The sequence below is a fragment of the Rhincodon typus genome, chromosome 11 (genome assembly GCF_021869965.1).
Source record: "Rhincodon typus isolate 14 chromosome 11, sRhiTyp1.1, whole genome shotgun sequence".
Taxonomy (NCBI): domain Eukaryota; kingdom Metazoa; phylum Chordata; class Chondrichthyes; order Orectolobiformes; family Rhincodontidae; genus Rhincodon; species Rhincodon typus.
Window position 1 is genome coordinate 14,185,115 of NC_063342.1, and position 27,433 is coordinate 14,212,547.

At 41.4% G+C, this 27,433-nt stretch overlaps 1 protein-coding gene across 6 annotated transcripts in view; it reads left to right on the forward strand.

The window, feature by feature from the left end:
* The window catches only part of prdm15 (PR domain containing 15), a 79,015-nt gene that overhangs the window by 38,287 nt on the left and 13,295 nt on the right, over positions 1-27,433 (forward strand). The window contains exons 8-22 of one of the 6 annotated variants that reach the window (XM_048603154.1): positions 533-625; positions 2,534-2,752; positions 4,181-4,328; positions 7,158-7,339; positions 8,218-8,312; positions 10,012-10,108; positions 11,033-11,200; positions 12,416-12,504; positions 13,801-13,932; positions 19,821-19,955; positions 21,004-21,173; positions 22,476-22,555; positions 23,801-23,920; positions 25,111-25,242; positions 26,327-26,410. In XM_048603154.1, the coding sequence (XP_048459111.1) occupies positions 533-625; positions 2,534-2,752; positions 4,181-4,328; positions 7,158-7,339; positions 8,218-8,312; positions 10,012-10,108; positions 11,033-11,200; positions 12,416-12,504; positions 13,801-13,932; positions 19,821-19,955; positions 21,004-21,173; positions 22,476-22,555; positions 23,801-23,920; positions 25,111-25,242; positions 26,327-26,410 (1,944 nt within the window). The remainder of the gene's footprint in view (positions 1-532; positions 626-2,533; positions 2,753-4,180; positions 4,329-7,157; positions 7,340-8,217; positions 8,313-10,011; positions 10,109-11,032; positions 11,201-12,415; positions 12,505-13,800; positions 13,933-19,820; positions 19,956-21,003; positions 21,174-22,475; positions 22,556-23,800; positions 23,921-25,110; positions 25,243-26,326; positions 26,411-27,433) is intronic. The other 5 variants (XM_048603155.1, XM_048603156.1, XM_048603157.1 and 2 more) reach the window with 5 other exon arrangements.

The window sequence follows — 27,433 nt, forward strand, 5'->3', positions numbered from 1 at the left end:
TTCACCACATGTGAGAGGCTCCTACAATTCAAGCGGTCTCTGGGGATAAGGCAGTGTTAGGATGCTACTTGCAGTGAATGCACTATCATAGTAATGCTAAAATGAGCATACAGGAAAGCTGGAGGGCTCTTGTGTTGCAGTGCTAATGTCCCTACATCTGAGCCAGGAGGCCTGGGTTCAAGTTCCACCTACTTCAGGGATGTGTAATAGCATCTCTAAACAGGTTGATTAAAAGAAATCTATGGGAAAACCTTGTGCTACAGAATAAAGAAGGCTAATTAATACACCACCTTATCCATGCGGTAAGAATCTCCATTCTCCCCCATTTCTTAAATGAGTGCAGGATTTTACCTTTGGTATCCTACCTGATAGTACTCACCTTGCAAAGTCTAACTATGTTACATGCGATACATCACATCGTTGTTGATCCATTACACGTGTGATGACTGTGGCAGATCTTGTCCCCACTCCCTTATGGTTATAAGTTTAATATTTTCCGTCACTTCTTATTTTGCTCTTTTTCCAATAACAGATAAAGAGAGTGGCATAGTCCATGCTGTGGACCCAAACCAGTGGTCTTGTAAAGTCTGTTCGGCTGTGTTCCAGGAACCTCAGCTTCTGACAGGTGAGAGCAGTTACATTTTGCCTGCTATACTGAGTAGTTGAATCCAGGAATTGGTGATGTGGCCTGATTGAAACATATTGAAATTGTAAACTAGAAAAGGTGGATGCTGATAGAAAGTTTCTTGTATCTGGGGAAATCAAGAATATGGGATTAGAATCCCAGAAAACTGGGTTGGCCGCTTGCGAATGGGATGAGGAGAGATTCCTTCACTCAGGTTTGTGAATCTTTGGAGTTGTCTACTTCGGGGGTCTGTAGATGCTTTATAGTTGAGTACTTTTAAAATAGGGTTTTATAGATCTTTGCGTTCGAAGGAGATTGAGGGACGTGGTGATGGTAGAAGGTTAACTGTGATCGTAATTGAGTGATAAAATGGGCCCAAAGGGTAAAGTGGCTGACTTTATCTCCCATTTCTTGGATTGAAAAGCAGCAGTGATGGTGACTTTGGGAGCAGAATTTCTGATAACGAGCCTGCCTACAATTTGCAAGGTGCAAAATTAAAGCGGATGATGTTCAATAAAAGTAAATGCAAAGTCTTGCAAATTGGAAGGAACCAAATGGAGGGCATAGTTGATGAATGTTGTTGATATAGCTCAGGAAGGATTCAATAACAACGTGGCAGTAATGGCAGAGAACTGCAGTAATACCAAACCATATTAACACATTACTACGTGATATTTTCAAATTTGTCAATTAAATCATGAGACTTCAAAACAGAAATTGCTGGAGAAGCTCAGCAGGTCTGGCAGCGACTGTGGAGAAAATCAGAGTTAAAGTTTCAGTTTGAGTGACCCTTCCTCAGAACAGTTTAATGGCCTGTCTCATCTGAGCCCCAAAAGATGTACCATCAAATGTTACTCTGTGGAAATTTCACCATATGACCATAACAGGTAGGAGCAGATGTAGGCTATTTAGCCCATCAAGTCCACTCTGACATTCAATGAGATCTTGGCTGATCTAATAATCCTCAACACCATTTTCCTGCCTTTTCGCCATAACCCTTGATTTCTTTTAACGTTTAAAAACCTGCCTATTTCAACCTTAAATACATTTAACCTCCCAGCTTCTACAGCCCTGCGTGGTAAAGAATGCCACAGATTCAATAACCATTGAGAGAAGAAATTCCTCCTTATCTCTGTCCTAAATGGGTGACCTCTTATTTGAGATTATTCCTTCTGGTCCAGGACTCTCCCACAGTATCCTTATGTGCTGTGTTTTATCAAAAGCCTTTTGGAAATCCAAATACATTCCACCTACTAGTTTCCCTTTATATATCCTTCTTGTTATCTCCTGAAAGAATCCTAATGAATTTGTCAGGCATGATTTCCTCTGTGTGAAGCCATGTTGACTCTGTTTGAATAAACAATGTATTTCTTACACTTTTTGCTGTTACATCTTTTATAATAGATACTAAACATTTTCCACATTGCACCTTTGTAGAATCTATAGCTGAATCAAATTTGGGTCCAACTGGTATTAATTCCACAATTAGAATTTGCAATTGGGACCGACAGTTGAAACAGGAAAGACTGGGAAATTACATTGGGGTAGATCTTGACCCTGAACATCATGTATAACAGTTGCTGGTGAGTTGGCAAATCATTTAATGAAACTTCCATTTCTTTGGATGTCAATGGAATGAGGAAAACTTGACAGGCACAAAATGAACCTTCCCTGAGAGAAAGTTAACACCTATTTCGTTAGCTTTAGAATCAGTAATTCTGCTAACAGACCTACTATACTTTTCCCGCATTTCCTGTTCCAATTTCAGATTAACAGCCTTCTTACATTTCTTTTGATCTAACCTTCGTGATAGATGATGGAATATTCACCAGCAGAATGCCTTTGGCAATGAGCACTTTCGTTTCGTAAAAAATATACATAATTTTTTAAAAATTTCAATTGCTGCAGACCATCTGATGAGTCATTTGGAGCAGGCCCAAGGAATGCCAACCCTTGTGAAAGATTCAACTCCAGCTAAAGTCGCAGGTCCTCTCGATTCTGACTGCCCAGACTTCATTGAAGTTGCCACAAATTCAGAACAGAAGTCCAGGGCCAGGAGACCTCGAAAGCCAAAGCTATGTAGGGAAGAGCCTGAGCCAGTGCCTGCAGACCCGAATAATGCCGCAGGTTTGGAATGTTAGAATACAAGTTATATCTACCTTTATACTATTTAAACCTTTATCTTGTCAGTAATCTATATGTTAGTTAAAGTTTTGTTTTTAATAAAATTGTTACTCTTTGACTAAAGAAAATTGACTGATTGTATCTCATTTGATATTAGAAACGAGTCTGAGACTGATATAAGTGGCATATTGGTTAGGTTTAACATTTTGTTAGAACCAGTGGATTAGTGGAACTAGAGAGGAATCAGTGCACGCTCTCCCCCACCTAGATTGTAACAATGTCTTAATGTAATAATGTCTTGATGGTATTAATTAGGAGATGACTGTTGTTCAGGACACTCAGAGGACTACCCACTTTACTTTGACTAGGCCTGTGGGATGTTTTTTTAAACCCACTTGAAAAGGCATAGGGAACCAGAGTTTAACTTCTCATCTGAAAGAAAGCACCTTCTGAAGTGCAGCTTTTCCCCCAGTCTCAGTACTGCATTGGCCGTGCAGCCATAGATATATGAACTCGGCCCGAAACGTCAGCCTTCCTGCTCCTCTGATGCTGCTTGGCCTGCTGTGTTCATCCAGCTCTACACCTATTATCTCAGATATATGAACTCATATTTCTGGAGTGGAGTTTGAGCTCAGAACCTTCTGATGCAAACGTGGGAGTGCTTTAGACAAACACCTAATATTCACAGAGATGTTAAAGTAGTGACGAGAGGCTTGATATTTTGGAAAAGTAGACCAAATAGAACTGCTATGGACTTTAACCCTATTTATTATATATTTTTAAACCTATATCAAACAACTGCAGTATTGAACAATGTTTGGGTACTACACTCTTGGAAGGACATTAAGGCTTTGGAGAGGGCATGGAAGAGATTTAATGAATGGTTCCAGAAATGATTGAATACAGTTACATGGATAGACTGGACGAGCTGCATTGTTCTTTTTGGAACAGAGAATGCTAAGAGGAGACTTGCTAAAAGTATTTTCAAATGATGAACGGTTTAGAGAGAATAAAGATAAACTCTTCCAATGGCAGCTGCGTTGGCAAACAGGGCACAGATTTAAGATGACCGCAAAAGCACCAGAGACGGCATCGGAAGAGCTCATTCATGGAGTTAGGATTTGGAACGTACCTTCAGATAGGGCGGTGATTTCAGATTCAATAATGGACTTCAAAACAGAATTGAGTAAGTAACTTGAAGAAGAAAAAGAATTACAAGGATATAGGAAGGCACAAGTAAAAGGGTTAACTGAATTGTTCTTTGGAAGAACAAGTCCAAACATCATGGGCCAAATTGCCTTATTCTGTACTGTACTGTTCTATGATCTGTTGGCTTGTCAGAGTAAAATCTTGATTCTAACAATAACATTATAGCGTTAAAACCTACAACACCAACCTTTTCTAATCCTATTCCCTGTATTTTTTTTGCAGAGCCTGCAAGTGTTGTCAAAGCTCCTTCAAATGTTGTACCTTTGGAAGCACCTGTATGTGAAGGAAAATTGGGTGAAGTGTTAAATCATGGAAAAATGTTGCGGAATGGCCGTCATGTGCGTCCCAATTTGAGGCAAGTCCCAAGAAGGTGAAGATTTTATTTATTTGTCTGTTCCTCATTGCTTTCCGACTCATCCTGTTGCTGCCTACCACTAACCCCTGCCTTTCTGGGGATTTGGGAACGATGACAGATCTTAGGATATTGGAATTCTCCTAATTTAGAGACTACTTCAGGATGGTGGAAGTCATGGATAAGGGAACTGAGCTTTGAAATCAGAACTAAGTAGTTCAGATGAAAAGCTAGGAAACGTCTTCAAACAAAGAACAGTAAAAGTATATAAATCTCTCTCAAAAAGTAGATTCTAGCTCAGCTGGTAATTCAGATAGTTCCTCTGAGAGTTCTTTAGGGTAGTCTCCTAGCCCTAGCCTTCTTCACCTGCTTCATCACAGATCTTCCCTCCATCAGAAGGTCAGAAGTAGGATGTTCACTTATGATTGCACAATGTTTGGCACCATTTATAACTATTCAGATACTGAAACAGTCCATGTTTGAGCTGACAAGTGGCAAGTAACATTTGCAATAGCCAAAAAAGAGAATGTAGCCATTGTCCCTTGACATCCAAATGATATTACCATCACTGAATTCGGCATCAACATGCTGGTGGTTGCCATTGACAGGAACCTGAACTGGACTAGCCATATAAATACATTGGCTACAAGAGCAGGTCAGAAACTAGGAATCTTGCAGCAAGTAACTCACCTCCTGACTCATGAAATCCTGTCCTTGACAAGACACAAGTCAGGAGTGAGATGGAATACTCCCCACTTGCCTGGATGAGTGCAGCTCCAACAACACTCATGAAGCTTGACACCGTCCAGGACAAAGCTATATGTTTGTTTGGTACCACATCCACAAATGCTCACTACGGCCATCATTGATGCTCAGAAGGAGCAGTGTCTACAAGAAGCCTAATAGTAATTCACCAAAACACCTGACTTGGAAATATATTGCTGTTCCTTCACTGTTGCTGGAAATCCATCCTTAACAGCATTGCGGGTCTATCTACACCAAATGGACTACAGCGGTTCAAGAAGGCAGCTCACCACCACCTTCTCAAGGTCACATGGGACGGGCAATAATTGATGCCCACATCCCATGATTGAATAAAAATACATTCAAATAAAAGCTCAATCAATAATGATACTCTTGAATAGAGGAGTTGTCTGAATGGTCTACTTCTGTTCCTGTTAATCGTATACGTTGCTGCTGCAGCATGTAAGAACTACTGGATACCAAGATGATTTGGGGCAAAACCATCTAGAATAAGGGTTTGCAGCTCAAGGAACTTTGGATCTGAATTGAGGAGATGCAATCTGAGGCAGAGGGTCTGCGACACATCAGGGAGGGTTAGGTTGCCTGGGCACTTTGCTCCAGGAAGCTGGACACAACTCTCAACACTAGATAATTTAAATTTGGTTTGTGATCAGGGATAGGAGGCTGTGACTGCAGGTGAAGGTAGGTATGGGACCCAGGGGTAATGTTTGAGGACCCTAATCCGAGGTTCTTGCAAGCTGTGTGGGTGACACTGGGGACTTAGGGAGGTGAGTGAACTGACTATGGCACCTCGGTACTGGGAGTCATTCCTGTGGGGGGGTGGGGGAGAAACAGAAATGTGGTAATGGTCAAGGACAGTATATTTTGGGGAATAGATATTATTTTGTGCTGGCATGGGTTCTAGTCCTGTAGGCTCATGCAATGCCTGCCTGGTACCAGGATTAAGGACATCTCCTTGGGGCTGCCGAGGAACCTTTGAGTGGGATGGGAGGAATCTGTGGTTGTCCACGTTGGTCCCAATCACTTTGATAGGATAGATAGGAGGTTCTGCTGAAAGAATTTGAACAATTAGGAGTTAAATTGGAAAGCAGAACCTCCAAAGTAGTAATTTTTGGATTGTGTGAGCACCAGGAAAACTGATATAGAGTAAATAAAGTCAAAGAGTTAAATGTGTAGCTGAAAGATTAGTGTTGGAGAAATAGTTTTCAGTTTATTTGTACATGTATCATTATTGGGCTAGAGGGGGAGCTTCTTTTAAACTGTGCTGGGAACAATATTTTGGCAAGTTGAAGACCTTGGGCTGTAGAGGGCTTTAAACCAATTAGAGTTGGGGGAAGAGTGCTGGGGAGGGGATTCATCAGCTTATAGAACAAAAGGTTGGCAACATTGCAGAGCAGCTATTAAGGCAATGATACCAAGAGTGGGACAGAGTAGATACGGTGAAAAAGAAACCCCAAAGAATTGCAGATGCTAAAAATCAGAAACAAAACAGAAATTGGTGGGAAAACTCAGCAGGTCATGTTCTGAGGAAGAGTCACTGGATCCAAAACGTTAATTCTGCTTTGAAGGGTCACTGGACCAAAACCGTTATCTCTCCTTCCTGTCTGCAGATGCTGCCGGATCTGCTGAGTTTTCCCAGCAAATGTGGTGATGTTGTTTCTTTTTGTGTAGAGCCTAGAACTGGAGGGCATAATTTCAGAATAAGGAGTAGCACATTTAGGACCGAGAAGGAATTTCTTCTCTCAGACTCCACATCTCTGTGGTAAAGAATTCCACAGATTTGTTTTCCTCTGAGTTATTAATGTATTCAAGGTTCAGGTAGACAAAACTTTAATTAGTAAAGGAATCAAGGTTTATGGGGAAAAAAGGCAGAAACGTGGAGTTGAGGATTGTCAGATCAGCCATGATCTCATTGAATAGTAGGCTGTTTGGGCCAAATGGCTTCCCTCTGCCCTTAATCTTATGATAACACCAACAAGGGTTAATTCTAATTGTTTCTGTGCTGTAACTTCAGTGTGGTCCTGTGGATGGAGACATTTCTTGTATTTCTTAATCCAATTCCACCTTGTGATTTTGATGAAGGAATGCTTTTATAAGCAGTGCAATGCAGTTGAAGATGATGTACAGTCTTGTACCATCCCACAGGCCTGATACACGCAGAAAGATCTTAAGGGGTCTCGGTGACCAGCGAGTCTATCAGTGCCATCTCTGCAACAAGTTTTTCAACAACAGCAGCAACCTAAAGAGGCACATTCGTTCCCACGGTAACTTCAAGTACTCTTACCTAGAACAAACAAATGTTCAAGGCAATAAAATGACTGCTGTGTATGTATGTTTCCTGTAAATGTAAACACCTGTGTTATCACTAACGTGGGAATCCTTTACATAAATACATAATTTTTCCCCAATTCTTAAAATTTAAAAAAACCCAATGTACTCAGGTTCAGGGTGTGATGCCCCATCATGGGGTACGGCGTTAGGGCACCTACTAGTTCTCTGGTACCTTGGTCTCGTGGTGATTTTGCATGTGCCGATAAACCACTTCATCTCATCCAATGCTTAGGAGTATCTTTCAACAGCAACGTCTGGGTAGCAAATGGCAGTGACAATATGCACACTTGTTGCTTCCAGCATGACTATGTAGCACAGGTTAGACACAGAACAGAGTCTGCTCCACGCAGCTTCATTAAGAATTCCCAGATGAGTTGTAACATGACCTAGACACAATGAGAGCCATCTGTGCTGCCTTGTCATATGGAAGGGGTCAGGAAAGATAAAGCTCCCTCCATTGAAGTCTTGGTAAGGTATAATGAGGAATAAAAATGAAACAAAGTTCCTTTCAGATTTATGTTTGTTGAATATGACAAATTTCTCCAAGGTTGGTCTTTATTTAATGGAATTCTTCCTAACGTCACTAAGATATACTGACCAATAGATATTGAATTATTATGTTCCTCTCTGTGTAGTGACCATTAGGTTCCCTTACGTGATCTGCAAAAATTGAATCATTGAATTATTTCTGTCAAATCACTGATGGGTGGAGACCTGTAGAGGTTCCCTGCTGATCTCTGCTCAGCCATGCTGGATTGATCCTTTAACAACAGGGTCAGAACATGTTCATTTGATTCTCATCTGCCCACAGGTGATAAACTTTATAAGTGCGATGAATGTGAGAAGGAGTTTAGCCGGAAGGAGAGTCTGAAACAACATGTCTCTTATAAACACAGCAGGAATGAGGTGAGAAGCTGTGGTGAAATGCCCTGTTTTTGAGTTTCCCACAGTAACATTAGCAGTGTTTACTGCAGTGAGTTGGGCAGAAAGTAACGTTGTTTCCCGCTGCCCCCCCCCCCCCCCCCTCAACAACCACCCCCATGTTGTGCTCTGCAACAAAAGGAGAAAATAGCAAACAGACCCCTCCTAGTACATCTTGTAAAGTGCTGTTCGATCATTCACTGGAAACCTTTGTTTTCAAATTATAAAACTGTAACAAAGATCATCACCATCTTTGAGCAGATGTGGTCAATCAGGAAGTAGTTTAGGTGGATCTTAAAAATCCTGGGATTATATAATGCATGGAAGGTAGAGGGAGACAGGCAGACTTGCATTTATATTGAGTCTTTCGCAACCTCCAGTGTCCAGAGTGCTTTACAGCATGATGTACTTTAGAAGTGCAGTCACTATTTCACTAATGTAGGAAACAAGGGAGACAAATTGTACACAGCAAGATCCCACAAACTGTGATGTGATTGTGAGCTAACCATCTATTTCAGAGACGTTGATTCAGGGGTAAAAATTGACCAGGCCAACAGGATTGTTCACATTCATCAGAGAGCAACCAGAGCCTCAGTTTAATATTGTTCAAAAGATGATACCTCGAACATTGCAGCACTCTGTTCAGTACTGCACTGGAGCGGCATCCTTTACTCTTGTACTCATTTCTTCGGTTTAGGATTTAACACCATCCTCCAAATTCAAAAGTTTTCCAAATGTGCTGGAATTGACAGGGTGGAGTTCTATGGTTATGAGATCCTAGAAGAGGCAAGAGTAATATTAGGTGATGTACAATAAAGTATTATATTTGCAATTTAGAGATTAAGTCTGAGGAGCCTCTACTTGCATCTCTTTAGAACGGCACAATAGAGTTTGAGCACTTGGTTACAAGGCTGTCAAAGGCACCAGCCTATCTCATCCCGTCCATCTTTGACATCATCTGTTACCGCTCTGCCCATGAAAATCCAATTATCATCAACCTGGAGATAAAGTTTTGTTTCATACAGACTGAAGTTCGAAAGAAAATCTTCTCGATCAATAGTTGAATTTAAAACCAAATTTGACAGCTTTACAAAGAATGGACTGAATGGCCCCCTTCTATGCTGTATGACTTTGTGATTCTAAAGCAGAGCTTTCATTTAATGTCAACACTCTCATGTGGGAGTCAAAAGTAAAAGAAAACATTTGTTGAATTGGCTGCGTCGGGGCTACAGGAGGCACATGTGAAACATAACTTCCTATTTAGATGAATAGCCTATTTCTTTGCTGTAAAGTTCTGTGAGATTCATGTGGTAGCCATGTTACAAGTGTAGGAGTGTTTAGACATGATACTAATGGAGCACTCCATTTAAGATCACGGCTATTGGTATATGTTTTATCCAGATACATGTTTGACTATTTATAGCATAAAATCTCTATGATATTCTAACTTCCAATGTTCATTTTTGACATCAGTAGTTTTTTAAAGCTATATATTGCATTGTATTCTAGTTTATAGCATATATCATATTGTTAGTATGTACATAAAATTATTAAGCCAGTTACACTGTAGACAGCATTATTGTGCTACTTATGGTGTGTGCTGGTTAGTAAACCAGACAACCAGTAACTGTGTAATAGTCATATCTTTTAATGTTATTATACTGTGTCTGCTGATATTCCCCAGGTGGACGATAGCTACCTGTTCCAGTGTAACACCTGTCTAAAAGCTTTTCGTATCAGGACTGCACTGGAGTTTCACAACTGCCGAACAGGTAAAAGAGGTAAATTTGCTGTTGGTGGAAGTGGATAGCCCTGTAAGGGACTGTTGTTAGTGTAGACCAATTGCATGAAAGCCTTGACTAGCGTTACCCCTCCCTGTCTCAGTGTGCTGAGGCCAACTTTAGTCCAGTTGTTGCCCAGCCTGAGATTAGCTTACTTAGCATAGATCAGATAGAGAAGCTGCTGAGAATTTACTGGTCATCTTTACTTAGTCAGAGGAGTTTAGAGCTTGGAGAAATCCTGCGGATGTAATTGTGCTTTAGGCCTGAGAGTGCCTCATCTTTACAATGACTCAGTTTCCGTAGGTTTTTTGCTTTTTCTGTTTAAGCAACGTCCTTCTGTGTAGTCTTATCTGTCGTATCTAGGATTGATGCTGCATCTCCCGGCAGCAGGGTTCAGCTAACAGGATCTACTAAAAAAATTACATCTTGGGCTCAGTTCAGTGCAATTGTCTTGGCATATTGAGATTAATTGGATCAAAGTTAACAGAAGGCATAAGTTAACAAAAGGGTTAAAAATATTAAAAGGATGGCAGATGGTGGAGTTTGAATTCAATAAATATCTGGAACTAAGAATCTAATGATGACCATGAATCCATTGCCGATTGTCGGAAAAACCCATCTGGTTTACTAATGTCCTTTAGGGAAGGAAACTGTCATCCTTACCTGGTCTGGCCTAAATGTGACTCCAGACCCACAGCAATGTGATTGACTCTTAACTGCCCTCTGGGCAATTAGGGATGGGCAATAAATGCTGCCTAGCCAGCAACACCCTCATCCCATGAAATAATAAAAAAAAACTATGAGCCGAACAGTCTCCCTTTGGATTGGACTATGCTGTTGTTGTGAAAAGCCCTGCTTGTGCTGCAAGCTGTCTTGCAGCTAATTAGTCTTCTCCTGTATCTTTGTGTGCTTTTCTTTATTTAGACGACAAAACATTCCAGTGTGACATGTGCTTCAGGTTCTTCTCAACCAACAGTAACCTCTCAAAACACAAGAAAAAGCACGGGGACAAGAAGTTCTCCTGTGACACCTGTGGAAAGATGTTCTACCGGAAGGATGTCATGTTGGACCACCAGAGGCGTCACACAGAAGGTACCTTGTAGCCTTTTGTTGATCTTGACCAAATGTATTGGTTTGTCCATACACTGTAGGCCTCTTTGTAACAGTTATACACATTGTTGATTACTTCTTTTATGGGTTCAATTAGAGGATTGATTCTTAGCATCCTCCTTATTTAATGTGGGATTGTATGAGATTCAGAACATAGGGATAGGAGTACATCATTCAGCACTTTGTGAATGCTCTACCATACTCTTGGATCATGGTTAATCTGCATTTCAACTCAAATAAACCTGCCACTGTTCTATATCCTGTGGGCAGGAAAAATCTGTTGATCTCACTCTTGAAAGCTCCAATTTTCCCATCAAGAACAAAATTTCTAGATTTCTGCTGCACAACACTGGATAAAGTGCTACCTGATTTTACTCCTGAACAGACCAGCTCTAATGTTGTTGTGTCACCTCGAACTGGCCTCCCCCACAAGTCAAAGTAGTTTTTCTGTATTGACCCTATTAAATCTCTTCATCTCTTTAACACTTTGGTTTGTTGACATGATCACAAGTGCATTTTTTTTTAAAGTCATGCTATAACTGGCACGGTGGCTCGGTGATTAGCACTGCTGCCTCACAGCGCCAGGGGCCCGGGTTCGATTCCATCCTCGGGTGACTGTCTATGTGGAGTTTGCACCTTCTCCCCGTGTCTGCGTGGGTTTCCTCCCACAGTCCAAAGATGTGCAGATTAGGTGGATTGGCCATGCTAAATTGCCCATAGTGTTCAGGGATGTGTAGATTAAGTGGGTTATAGGGGGAATAGTCTGGATGGGATGCTCTGAGGGTCAGTGTGGACTTGTTGAACTGAAGGGCCTGTTTCATCACAGCAGGGATTCTATGGATTAACCTGTGTATCTGAGGCTCAGAGCAGATAACGAGTTGGGAGTCATGAGCATTGTAGCCAGCTTTTCAATATAATTCAATAATCAATATGTAGTCTCAATAAAAAGAGCCATTTGGAGTCTGACTTACTTTGCAATTTAGTACTAAAACTATATTAATGCTCTCCCACTACTGACTGCTCAAAATAATTTATCCTTTCTTAAACTACTGTACTCAGCTGCTCATTGCACAGGATAGTAACTGTTCTGATGATGGTGTTCTGACCACTTCAGTTTTCATTGCTTTGTTGCATCTATATAGTGGCAAAGCAACTGTATTTTTAAATGGACTTATTTTCAATCTTTTTTATAAATAGGTGGCAAACGTGCAAAAAAAGACGAAAGTGAGACCAATGGAATGGTGAAGTATAAAAAGGAGCCTTCAGGGTGCCCTGTCTGTGGAAAGGTACAAACAGTGATGGACACTTTACAATGGGTATAGGAATATGAGGGACTAACATGTGCGTTAAAAAATTGTCAGCCATTTAACAATCAATCATTTCCTTTTTGACAACCATTTCCTTTTTTGCTTCATTGTGTCTAGGTGACATGTAATTCTTGCCACTTAACTATCCACTCAGTATCACTTAACTATCTGCCAAATTCTTAAAGCTTCCATTTTGATTCTTCACTCTTCCTCTCCCCTGTTTGCTGCTCCTCTCCTGCAGTTACTGCTCCATTCTGAGGAATCAGTCCATATTGATAGCAGGTCTTTGTCTCTATTTGTGGAATTGTCAACTAAAAGGGCAGGTAAAAGGTGAGGGGGCGGGGAGGGGGGAATATTCTGAATTAGAAGTGCTTCCACCCAAGACTTGCTTTTCTCTCTGACTGTGGCAAAGGAGTCACACCAGCATTACCTCACTGCCGATTCAGTCCTTTTCAACTGTTTGCATGATGTCATATTTGACCCAAGATCAGCTTTCAACCATAATCTATGCTGTCACTAAGATTGCCTATTTCCACCTCTGTAACATCACCTGACCACCCCTATTTAACTCTGCTGCCTTTGAAACCTTCTATCTGTGCTTTTGCTATCTCTGGACTTGACTATTCTAACACGCATGACTGACTTCCTACATTCTCCCATCTTCCATTAACTCGAGGTCATGAAAAACTCCTACTGCCTGTGTCCTAACATGCACTACCCTTCACTCCTGTGGTCACAGACCCACACTGGCACTCAGTTCAGTAATGCCTCATTTTTAATGTGTTCATCCTCTGTTTCAAACCCCTTCATGATATTACCTCTCCCTATTGCTGTCATCTCCTCTAGCCCTCCAGGATCTTCGTTCTTAACTAAGTCTCTTGGGCATTCCCTATCCTAATCGCTCCACGGTTGGTGACCATGCCTTCATCTGCCAAGGCCAAAAGCTCAGGAGTTCCCTCCCTACATTTTTTCACTTCTCTATTTCGCTTTCGTCCTTTAAGACACTCCTTAAAATCTATCGCTTTGACCAAGTTGTTGGTCGTCTGCCGTGTAGCTTTGTGTCTTACTTTGTTGTGCAAGGGGATGTTGTTGCATTATAGGCCTTATATAAATAAAAGTTGTAGTTATAAGGGTGGTGACAACCAGTTTGATAAGATGACAAGGCTGGAACTTTCTGTTTAGTATGTGGACAGAAAATGATTGCAAAAGATGGGAGAAAGTATTTATGTAATATGATGCCTGTTGACATGTATCCTGTTTTAAATTTTTTGGCAGGTATTTTCCTGTCGAAGCAACATGAATAAGCACTTGCTGACACATGGGGACAAGAAATACACCTGTGAAATCTGTGGACGCAAATTTTACCGTGTCGATGTCCTGAGGGACCACACCCATGTCCATTTTAAGGTATAAACACGATATTTTTAAAGGTTAGGGATAAGAAGGTGCTATAACAGGTTAATCAAATAATTGCAGTTAATGTCCGATACAGAGACCATGAACACTTGGTTGATCTTGTGTCTAAGTTGACTCCCAACTTTCTGCAGAAAAAAAATTAATATTCCATATACCTCACATGTAAGTCAATCAGCATTTTAGGTAAAAGAAGTCCATCGCCCACCCCCTCGCATCTGAGGTCAAACCTGCCATGGTGCAATCTGCTTGTTGATATAACCACAGAATAGCACACCACTGCAGGCGGCTGTTCAACTCCTCAAGTTTGCATTTATCAATATGTAAAGTCAAGGCTAACTCCTCACTGGTGTGCAATGCATTCCTTCCGTGTTACTTTTGAATCCTCAAACGGGCAACTGTTTGATAGCAAGATGCTGGGAAAGGGGGATTTCACCCCTCAAATGTTATTTGTGTTAAAGAAGTAGGGGTCATTGTCTGAGAATTAAGGCCAGGCCAGACCAGATGTTAGGAGACACTTCTACATATAAAGGGTGGTAAATGTTTGGAACTCTCTTTCACACATGGCAGTGGATGCTAGATCAATTCTTAATTTTAAATTTGAGACAGATAAGTTTTTGTTAAGCAAAGGTATTAAGGGTTATGTGTCAAAAGTGGTCTAGGGAGTTAGACCACAGATCAACCATGATCCCAGTGAATGATGAAACAGGCTCAAGGGGCTGAACAGCCTACTCCTGTTCCTGCATTCCTAAAAGTTGACCTCTACATTTTTGGTTAAAAACTTTCGTCTGAGTAACTTGACTTTTAAATAAGCAATAACATCATACTCCCAGATAAAAAAATAATAAAAAAAGAGGTTATTGCTATTACTGAGACTTGGTTGAGGGAAGGGCAAGATTGGCAACTAAATATACCAGGTTATAGATGCTTCAGGCGGGATAGAGAGGGAGGTAAAAGGGGTGGAGAAGTTGCATTACTGGTCAAAGAAGATATCACAGCTGTGCTGAAGGAGGGCACTATGGAGGACTTGAGAAGTGAGGCAATATGGGCAGAGCTCAGAAATAGGAAGGGTGCGGTAACAATATTGGGGCTGTACTACAGGACTCCCAACAGCAAGCGTGAGATAGAGGCACAAATATGTAGACAGATTATGGAAAGATGTACGAGCAGCAGGGTGGTGGTGATGGGAGATTTTAATTTTCCCAACATTGACTGGGATTCACTTAGTGTTAGAGGTTTAGATGGAGCAGAATTTGTAAGGAGCATCCAGGAGGGTTTTCTAGAGCAATATGTAAATAGTCCAACTCCGGAAGGGGCCGTACTGGACCTGGTGTTATGGAATGAGCCCGGCCAGGTGGTTGAAGTTTTAGTAGGGGGATTACTTTGGGAATAGTGATCACAATTCTGTAAGTTTTAGAATACTGATGGACAAAGACGAGAGTGGTCCTAAAGGAAGAGTGCTGAATTGGGGGAAGGCCAACTATAGCAAAATTTGGCAGGAGCTGGGGAATGTGGATTGGGAACAGCTGTTTGAGGGTAAATCCACATTTGATATGTGGGAGGCTTTTAAAGAGAGGTTGATTAGAGTGCAGGACAGACATGTCTCTGTGAAAATGAGGGATAAAAAGGGCAAGATTAGGGAACCATGGATGACAGGTGAAATTGTGAGACTAGTAAAGAGGAAAAAGGAAGCATACATAAGGTCTAGGTGACTGAAAACAGACGAAGCTTTGGAAGAATATCGGGAAAGTAGGACCAATCTGAAATGAGGAATTAAGAGGGCTAAAAGGGGTCATGAAATATCTTTAGCAAACAGGGTTAAGGAAAATCCCAAAGCCTTTTATTCATACATAAGGAGCAAGAGGGTAAATAGAGAAAGGGTTGGCCTACTCAAGGACAAAGAAGGGAAGTTATGTGAGGAGTCAGAGAAAATGAGTGAGATTCTTAATGAGTACTTTGCATCGGTATTCACTGAGGAGAGGGACATGACGGATGTTGAGGTTAGGGATAGATGTTTGATTACTCTAGGTCAAGTCAGCATAAGGAGGGGGGAAATGTTGGGTATTCTAAAAGGCATTAGGGTGGACAAGTCCCCAGGTCCGGATGGGATCTATCCTAGGTTACTGAGGGAAGCGAGAGAGGAAATAGCTGGGGCCTTAACAGATATCTTTGCAGCATCCTTGAGCACGGATGAGGTCCCGGAGAACTGGAGAATTGCTAATGTTGTCCCCCTGTTTAAGAAGGGTAGAAAGGATAATCCAGGTAATGATAGACCGGTGAGCCTGACGTCAGTGGTGGGGTAGCTGCTGGAGAAGATACTGAGGGATAGGATCTATTTACATTTGGAAGAAAATGGGCTTATTAGCGATAGGCAGCATGGTTTTGTGCAGGGAAGGTCATGTCTGACCAACTTGATAGAATTCTTTGAGGAAGTGACGAAGTTGGTAGATGAGGGAAGGGCTGTAGATGTCATATACATGGACTTCAGTAAGGCGTTTGATAAGGTTCCCCATGGTAGGCTGATGGAGAAAGTGAAGTCGCATGGGGTCCAGGGTGTACTAGCTAGATGGATAGAGAACTGGCTGGGCAACAGGAGACAGAGGGTTGTAGTGGAAGGGAGTTTCTCAAAATGGAGAACTGTGACCAGTGGTGTTCCACAGGGATCCGTGTTGGGACCACTGTTGTCTGTGATATACATAAATGATCTGGAGGAAGGTATAGATGGTCTGATTAGCAAGTTTGCAGATGACACTAAGATTGGTGGAGTAGCAGATAGTGAAGGGGACTGTCGGAGAATGCAGCAGAATATAGATAAATTGGAGAGTTGGGCGGAGAAATGGCAGATGGAGTTCAATCCAGGCAAATGCAAGGTGATGCATTTTGGAAGATCCAATTCAAGAGCGAACTATACGGTAAATGGAAAAGCCCTGGGGAAAATTGATGCACAGAGAGATCTGGGTGTTCAGGTCCATTGTACCCTGAAGGTGGCTACGCAGTTCGATAGAGTGGTCAAGAAGGCATATGGCATGCTTTCATTCATTGGACGGGCTATTGAGTACAAGAGTTGGCACGTCATGTTGCAGTTGTATAGGACTTTGGTTCGACCACATTTGGAATACTGCATACAGTTCTGGTCGCCACATTACCAAAAGGATGTGCTTGCTTTGGAGAGGGTGCAGAGGAGGTTCGCCAGGAAGTTGCCTGATATGGAGGGCACTAGCTATGAAGAGAGGTTGAGTAGATTAGAATTATTTACACTAGAAAGACGGAGGTTGAGGGGGAACCTGATTGAGGTCTACAAAATAATGAGAGGTGTAGACAGGTGGATAGCAAGAAGCTTTTTCCCAGAGTAGGGAACTCAATTACTAGGGGTCACGATTTCAAGGTGAGAGGGGAAAAGTTTAAGGGAGATATGCGTGGAAAGTTCTTTACGCAGAGGGTGGTGGGTGCCTGGAACGCATTGCCAGCAGAGGTGGTAGAGGCGGGCACGATAACGTCATTTAAGATGTATCTAGACAGAGACACGAATGGGCAGGGAGCAAAGGGATACAGATCCTTGGAAAATAGGCGACAGGTTTAGATAGAGGATCTGGATCGGCGCAGGCTTGGAGGGCCGAAGGGCCTGTTCCTGTGTTGTAATTTTCTTTGTTCTTTGTTCTAAGAACTGAAAGAACTGCGGATACTGCAAGTCAGGAACAAAAACAGAAATTGCTGGAAAGGCTCAGCAGGTCTGGCAGCATCTGTGAAGAAAAATCAGAGTTAATGTTTCGGATCCGGTGACCCTTCCTCAGAACTACCCAGCTCTGAGGAAGGGTCACTGGATCTGAAACATTAGCTCTGTGTTTTTTCACAGATGTTGCCACACTTGGTGAGCTTTTCCAGCAACTTCTGTTTTTGTAACTTGACTTTAACACGGTAACATCTTCAGGCCACTGGTGCCATTCACTGTCTGGGTTCTTATTTGGCAATCGTAATTAAATTGAAACTCATGCAGTGATAACATTCATTGGTACTGTTGTACTCCTCCTCCTGAAGATACTGATTTGTAAAGTTCAGTTAATGTAAGAATGGTAAGCTCAGCCTAAATGGCCACTCTTTCATGCATCAGCTTAGTCAGTGAGTATTGGCAGCTTTGAAGAGGCATCAGTTTTAATCATGATCCTGTTTTTGTCATGGGAACTGAGTGAGATGAATTGTGAATTGCTTTCAACGTGGAACATCCCAGATGTGGTCTCACCAATGCCCTGTATAACTGAAGCATAACTTCCCTACTTTTCTATTCAATTCCTCTTGCAGTAAATGAAAACATTCAGATTTCCTAATTACTTACTGTTTCTGCATACTAACCTTTTGTGATTCATACATACACCCAGGTCACCCTGCATCTCAGAGCTCTGCAATCTATCACTATTCAGATGATATGCTTTTCTTCCATTCTTCCTGCCAACATGGTGGCACAGTGGTTAGCACTGCTGCCTCACAGCACCAGGGACCTGGGTTCGATTCCAGCCTCGGGCGACTGTCTGTGTGGAGTTTGCACATTCTCCCCGTGTCTGCGTGGGTTTCCTCCGGGTGCTCCGGTTTCCTCCCACAGTCCAAAGATGTGCAGGTTAGGCAGATTGGCCATGCTAAATTGCCTGTAGTGTTCAGGGAGGTAGAGGGTGTATATTAGGTGGGTCATAGGGGGATGGATCTGGGTGGGATGCTCTGAGGTTCGGTGTGGACTTGTTGGGCCGAAGGGCCTGTTTCCACACTGTAGGGATTCTAATTCTAAAAAAAAATTGGACAATTTCACATTTTCCCATATTATTATACTCCATTTGTCACATCTTTGCACACTCACTTATCCTGTCTACATCTTTTTGCAACTTCCTTATGTTCTGTTCACAACCTACTCTTCTCCCTATATTTGTGTCATTGGGAAATCTAGAATTCATACTTTCCATCCCTTGATCTAAGTCATTTATATAAATTGTAAACAGCTAAAGTTCCAGCATCAATCCCTGTGGTGCACCCATCTTTATAATCTTAACAGACACATTTATGCTTACTGATACCTGTTAGCTAACAATCTTCTATCCATGCCAATATGCTGCTCCCTACACCATGAATTTTTATTTGCCAGAATAACCTATGATGTGGTACTTTCCAGAAGGCATTTGATAATCTAAGTTCAGTGTTTTTATCCAATTTATGGTGCCTTCTCAAAGAATTCCAATAAATTGGTCAAACATGATTTCCCTTTCACAAAACCATGTTGACTCTGCCTGATTACCTTGAACATACCTAAGTACACTGCTATAACTTCTTTTAACATTTTTTCCTATGATAGATGTTAAGCTAACTGGCTGCAGTTTTCTGTATCCTTCCCATTTTGAATAAAGGAGTTCTGTTAGCTAGCTTCTGGTCGAATGGCACCATCCCTATATCGAGAAAGTTTTGGAAAATTAAGCCAAAACACAATAACCTATTACTCCAGCCTCCTATTTTGAAACCGTAAATTCTCATATTTGATTACAGATCCATCCCTATGTCCTCACTCCTTCCTCTCTCTGTGACTTCCTGTCCTTGTTGGATACCTTTCACTGTTGTGTGTGAACACCAATATATAAATATAAAATTTGTGGTAGAAGCAAAATCCTTCTTTTACAAAATTATTGTCAAGTACTGACTAGCGTACATGATTGTCTATCTGTCACCTTGTGATTATGATGCAAAGGCTATACTAAAAGCCCAGTGCAGTGTTGCCCTGTGGCAATTGTAACTGAGGTGCCTTCATGCCTTGCATTGAGGCATGTGGGTTGACTCAGAGGTGTGGGAGTCATACAGCAAGGTTGATCGTGTCCTTTACCATATAGCATCCTCCTAACTCTTGTGTGCAGGACATTCCACTGATGAATGAGCAGCAACGAGAGCAATTTATCAGCAAACTCGGGATCACAGCAGAGGAAACAGAAGAACAGTCCGATGGAGTCAACGAACCCATTCCACATAAATACAGCTGTAAGAAATGCCAGGCAAGTCTCTTTGTTTGTTATTAAGAATCCTCAATGAAAGACATTTAAAACCCTTCCTTCAAACCTACTTCATTGAGTAAACATTCAGTCACCTGTCCTGATATCTCTTAATGTGCCTTACTATGAAATATTGTTTGAAAATCCCTCCTGTGAATTGTCTTGACATGTTTCGCCATGTTGCAGGGACTAGGATGTTATTGTTTTAAGTGATTGCTGACATTATCACCGTCAGCCAAATTCTGACTTCTGCATCAGGAGGGTTTGTTTTACTGTTTGTATTTCTATATAAATTGCAATAAGTTAGATTCCCCCAATATCCATTCAGTTGTTGTATGTGATGGAGCTGTTTACAATTGTGGAGTTGCCCATTTCAGAAACCAGTGAGGAGAAATATTTTGTCACAGAAGGTCTTAAGTCTTTGGAGCTATCTTCGTCAAAACACACTGGAAGCCGGGTCTTTTAATATTTTTTAAGACGAAGCTGCATATGTTCTGTACAAGCTGAGGGTGAAAAGTTATGGGATAGATGGTAATGTGAAGCAATTAGATCAGCAGAACAGGCTCAAGGGGCTGAGTAGCCGCCTCCTGTCCTTATTCCTATATTCATAAATAATTAAATAGAGATTTGTTCAATTTTTGAGGCAAAAGTGCAGCTGACTGCACATGTGCAGCTCTTGTCAGCCAGTGTGCATGCATGTAAGTAGCACAGAATACCAACTTCTGATATACTGATTATTTGATTGAGATTTAATCAGGTGACTATGTATGAGACTTGAAGTATCGATGAGATTAGGATCCCACTTAACACTGCTCTATAACAAAAACCAAAATTGCTGGAGAAACTCAGCAGGACTGGTAGCATCTGTGGGAAGAAAGCAGAGTTAACGTTTCGAGTCCAGTGATTCTTCTTTAGTCACTGCAGTCGAAATGTTAACACTGCTTTCTTCCCATTGCTTTCCCTCCTGAGTTTCTCCAGTAATTCTTGTTTTTGTTCAAGATCTCCAGCATCCACAGTTCTACTTTACTTACCATTCTATTGCTGTTTACAGGCCACATTCGCAAAAGGGAGTCAGTATTTGAAGCATTTGATGGAGATTCATAAGGAGAAGGGCTATGGATGTACAATCTGCAATCGTCGCTTTGCACTGAAGGCCACGTATCATGCCCACATGGTCATTCATAGGGAAGAATTGCCAGATTCTGACCCCAATGTGCAAAAGTGAGTGGCATTAAATCCCAGTAATGCTTAATGACTGACTCTGTATATGCCAACTGCTAAACTAGGGGTCATCCCTCACTATACCTGAGGGCCTCAAAACAAAGTGTGACATTATCCATTATTATTTCTGAAGAAGGGTCTAGACCCAAAACGTCAGCTTTCCTGCTCCTCTGATGCTGCTTGGCCTGCTGTGTTCATCCAGTTCTACACCTTGTTATCTCAGATTCTCCAGCATCGGCAGTTCCTACTATCTCTGCTACATTATCCATTTGGATAGGATCAGATACAAAATACACACACTCCTGTGCATCTCTCAAGATTTACAGGGACCAAGTATGCACAGGAATACTGCTGGAATTGAAGCTGCTAGACCCTTACACAGTGCCAGCACTTTAATGATTCTTCTTGTGTGTAAAATTGTGATAACTCTATTGGATAAAGCTTTAGCTTGCACAGTTATTTGAACTTGGATGCTAAGAATTACACCTACCATCCCATTCTGGTGATTACCAGACCTGTCGCTCTGTCCCTCTCGGGTCAAGTCAGCTACTGAGTTACTAACCGTATTGAATTAATTAATGATTGATACACTTGAGCGAGGTGAAAGTTGTCCAGAGACCCAATGCTGGAAGTATGGAAATGTGCAAAACTCTGAAGGACAGGGCTGGATTTGGCTTGTGATCCCTGCTATAACTGTGGACTCTATAATTGGGCAGATTCTAAGCTCACTCATGAGGTAAATACTAGAGCAAGGACCTGAAAACAAGCAGGAAGTGAGGGAAGAAAATGCGACAGGGGAGAGAGAACCAACATACTGAGTTGTTTTGTAGTGCAGAATTGAGAATTGCTGAAAATAGACACATTTTTTTCAAAGCCTTTCATCTTGCACTCATCAGGACATTAGCAAGAATACGAGCGTAATGGGGAACAACATTTTATATAGTATGAGAATAGAGTGCTGAATGGTTGGCAAGTGGACACTGACTGATAAAGAGACAACAAGGTGCAGGGCTGGATGAACACAGCAGGCCAAGCAGCATCATAGGAGCAGTAAGGCTGACGTTTCGGGTCTAGACCCTTCATCAGAAAATTTTCTGATGTTTAAACTTCAACAGCACCATCTCATCAATCTATTTTGTACCTTCTGCAGTGCCTCTATCAGTGTATCAGTGAGACTTTTTTTTGTTGTAGCAATGGCAAAGGCTCTAAACTAATTTCTCAAAGGTCATAATGTGCTGGATTTATTCCTGTCTGATCTGTTCCATCCCTGTGTTGAGTCATGTGGTTGTATTTCTGTTCCAGGTACATCCATCCCTGTGATATCTGTGGAAGGATCTTTAACAGTACAGGGAACTTGGAACGTCACAAAATAATCCACACAGGTAAACCATATCGTTGTACAAATCACTCTTCCAATTCCTCCAAATCCTTACTTTCTCACACCTTATAAAAACAAAAATACAAGCAAGATTCAATTTTTAATTAAATCTCAATCTGATACTTTCTTTTTCAAGACTATGTTTTAATTTGAGTATGGCATTAACCATAAGGATTGGGGAAAGCACTTGTATTCATTCTGATTAATTCAGAATATGGATTCTTTTTCTCCACTTAAGGTGAATTTACACCCCTCCTGTTGTTGCTTACGTAAGTGGAGCAATTTACAATGATGTGAAATCACTTACAATGACAATGGTTTTCCACAACTGCTTGAAGCCAACTGTCTAAACCTGTAGATTCCCAAATGGTGGATGAATCAAAAGATTTCTAATTCTGACTGACTGTCGGGGGAAGCACCAAATGTAGGCTAGGTGCGGCTTTCTTCTGCAGTCACTTAGTGCTGTGATTGGCTGCCAATTGTGGCCAGTTAAAAGGTAGCAATGACAGATAGAGTCAAACAGCACAGAAACAGACCGTTCAGTCCAACTTATCTATGAATACCCCCACGAATCCTAAACTGATCTAGTCCCATTTGGCCCATGTCCCTCTAAACCTTTCCTATTCATGTACTTGTCCAATTGTCTTTTAAATCTTGTAATGTATCCACAGCTCATTCCATACATGCACCACTCTCAGTGTGGAAAAAGTTGCTCCTTTGGATCCTTTTATATCTTTCCCCTCTCACCTTAAACGTATCCCCTCTAGTCCTCTGTTCTTGGAAGCAGAAAGAACACACCATTGCAAAGGAGATTTAATCAATTATTTCATCCTCCTAAAGACTGCAAGCTTGCTTTGTGTTAGATGATCTTAGGTTGTTTTGGAGGTGCTTTGTTATTCTTGGAGTGAAAACATTTTGGAGATGCTTTTAGTTACTCTTGGAGTGAAAAAAGTAAACTGCAACAGCATTCCTGACATTCAAAGCAAAGAACGACTGATCAAAATGCTAGAACACAAGGAGAATACCAAATTTGGTTTACACTATGGTACAGTATTATCCATAACTAACTGTTGATGAAAAGCCCCATTTTCTTTAATAAAGCTGGCCTAAAAGTATCTCTTGGACTTTATTTAGACAAAGGTCTGTGATGATAAACTGTTTCTGTGTGTTGTCAGACATCAAAAATTACCTTTTCTTCTGTTGTTTATCTATTCTGGATCATATTTCTATTGTGTTTGTCGCTGTTTAGGAGTGAAGAGCCACACATGTGAACAGTGTGGGAAGTCATTTGCCCGGAGGGACATGTTGAAGGAACACATGAGGGTGCATGACAATGTTCGGGACTATCTGTGCGCAGAATGTGGGAAAGGTGAGACATTAGAGGAACTGTTGCTTATCATATACAAGCGGCACTGTGGAGGAGTTGAGCTTGGTCTGAGGCAGCCTGCTGCCCATATGAGATTGGGAGACTAGAGTAAAAACTGTTTGCTCAGTGTTGTCACCACTGGTGCAATCTGGGGTCACTCTTTCTTAAAGAAGAGTCTGTGTTTCGAAAGCACCTTTCAAGAATTTGGCATCACCTAAAATGGTTTAACAGCCCTATATAGTAGGAAGTGAGGCAGCCAATCCATGCACAGCAGGATCCCACTAAAAGCATTGCAAATCTGTTAGGGATAGTGAGAGATAATTATTGGCAAGGGCATCTGGTTTCCTAGTCTTCTTTGAAATGGTGCAATGTAATCTTTTACATCTACTTGAGAAATGCTGACTACTCCCCTCAGTCTCTCTCTCACTTTGTCTCTCACTTCACTGTCCCCACCTCTAGCGATCCCATGTCCTCATCTTCCTCTCTCCCACCTTCTTTCTTTCTTGTGTCACACCTTCCCCTCTCCATACTGTCAGGAACTGCTCCCTTCCTCTCTCACTGCCCTTCTCTTTCTTTCTCTCAAAAGCTGCCCCCTCTTCTTAAATACCACCCTCTCTTTACTCATGTATGCATAGCCCATGTTCTGTCTCTCTATCACCTCCCCCCACCCCCCACCAACCCTTTGCACTGCACCTTGCCTGTCTGGTTCAGGCATCTCCTTCCTCACTGTGAAGCATTCTCTCACTATTTTGGGCGTTCTTTCTCTCTCAGTGATGACTGTCTTCCCCTCTCTTTGCAGCACCAGTGCTCTTTTCCACTTATGATCACACTGTGGCCTTGGTGTGTCTTGAAGATTTATTAAAAATTCTAACCGATGACCTTCTAGAATCCAGATGCATATGAGACTGTACCTAAGGAAAAGCTTTCCCTTCATAGCCAATGGATAAATGCTTCAATGTCAGACATTGTCTTCCCACCCACACTCATCCAAGATTGCTTTGCTGTCTTTAAGTGAATGAAACAAATATATAACAATTCAAGGAAAATCCTTCACCCCCTTTCTCAACACATATATAATCCAGTTCCTTTTTTCTGCTTATACATTTACTAACCATGGGAGTTCTAATTTTCCACTTTGCTGAAGTCTTGTTAATTTTGTAATGATGTCCATTTCTTTGCCATTCTGTGTCCAGGAATGAAAACGAAGCATGCCCTACGACATCACATGAAACTCCACAAGGGCATCAAAGAGTATGAGTGCAAAGAGTGTCATCGGAAGTTTGCGCAGAAAGTCAACATGCTTAAGCACTACAAGAGACACACAGGTAACCACTGACACAGTAGCCAGGCTAACACCAAAGACAGTATGACTTTCATCTGTTTCTATATTGAGGGCCAAGAATCTCTTGCTTCAGGAGGTTTGAGTTCTACTCGAGTTTAAGTTTGTCACAGATACAGTCCTCCTCAGTACTCTGCATCATTTGGTTAGGGGACTTTGTTCTAACTAAGAATAGGAGTAACCAATTCTGCTCCTCAAGCCAATCAGCTATTTCAGAATAACTAATTTACATCTTAACTCCAACTACTGTCCTTGGCTTCTGATCTTTTTCTATCTCATCCAGGCAAAAATCTCTGGTTTAAAATTATTAACTGTGTTTATCATCCTGAGGTAAAGTGATTACTTTTGAAGAGGAAACAATAATTGTGCCCACTCTGCTGTTTCTTCACCCTGTCCGTAGGGAGAACTACTCCCAGGAGAGAATTGAGGTATTTTATGATGTGGAGGTTTGCTACTTGTTATCTGTGTCTGAAAGATATCTATACCAGAGATTAGGTGAAGTAGAGGATCACCACACTCCCCTTCCACCTCTGTACGGCTCTCAGGAACAACTTGTATTTATATAGCACGTTTACCATAATAGTGTCCCAATGTGCTTCATGGGAGCATTGTCAAATAAAACTTGAAACTGAGCTACATGTGTCAGTGGGACAAGTGACCAAAAGAGGTAGGTTTTAAGCAGCTCATTGAAGAGGAGATAGATAGGTAGGCACAGAAGTTTGGAGAGTGAATTTGGGCATCAATGTCTAAGGGCACGATTGCCAAAGGCAGAATAATTAAAAATTGTGGTTGCATTGGAGGCCAGAATTAGAGGTGCACACTGAGCTTGGAGAGTTGTAGGGCTGAAGGAGACTCCAGAGATACATAGGGGCAAGATGATGGAAGGACTTAAAAATAAAGGGTTGGTTTTTAAAATTCACTGAGAGAGCTGGCCTAAGAAACCAGGACGTATCTCAAAGGGTTGTCAGTTTCTATGTATGCTACATAGTGGGGTATAACCCAGTGTAATGTGTGCTGACAGACACTGCATAATGTATTTTTTAACATGTACAATCTTTTTTATTCTGCAGGTGTGAAGGACTTCATGTGTGAGCTGTGTGGGAAAACCTTCAGTGAGAGGAACAGTATGGAAAACCATAAACTTCTTCATACTGGTGTGTTTGCCAAGCTAATCAAATATTATTCAAACTGGGGTCAAGTGTATCACCAGTTTTGGATCAGTCACTTGAGAATTCAACTTTTTATTTTAAATATTTTCCAATTAACGTCTTAAGAAATGTTATTACACACCTGGAATGGGTAGGACTTGAACCTGGGCCTCCTGGCTCAGAGGTAGAGACACTATCAATGCAACACAAAACCCCTAAGTCGACTTTTTTGATAAGGGAATCTTGAAGAGCAAATAGGTTGATTCTTATTTACAGTGATGACGGAAAGCTATGCATGGATGTGCTGAAAGAACAGTGAGGGGTAGAGCTAATTAAGATTAGCTCTTTCAAAGAGCCAGCACAGACATGAGTGGCTGATTTCACTTCCTCCTTTCCTGCAGTGTTGAATAAATGCTCATGAAGGATGAGTTATAGGCTGGCAAGCTAACTTGTGGGTACAATTGTATCCATACAGAATAAGGAATTGGGCTGCAAGCAGGGGTCTGAATTGTTTATCTGTGTAATGTATGGTGAATTTGCAGGAATGAGTCTGAGAAATTATTAGTGAAGGATTCAATACAATATTGCTTTCTAACCTTACTTTAAATATTCCCATTGAGCAGATTTTCATTATGTTACGAGGATAACAGACAAAACTAAAGGCTCCATATTGGAATGTGCATAGCAGTCATTAAAAAAAAAACAAATTCATAACACATTGCCATTAAATTATGTTTATTCATTTCAATGACAGAGATGTGACTGCATGATAAATATTGAGGGCTATGTGACATTCAAGAAGAATAACAAACTAGGTCAAGGTGGAGGAATAGCTTTGATAATGTAGGACAACTTTTGGTACAATAGTTAGAGATGACCTTGGTTAAGGAGATCAGGATGTAGAAGGGTGAAGATAAGGAATAGCAGGAGAAAAAGAAGCCTCTAGCTGGAGTGGTCTACAGAACCTCTAACCACAATAAAATCATGATGCCAAAGTAATGAGAACTATTGGGTGATTGTGATAAAGGT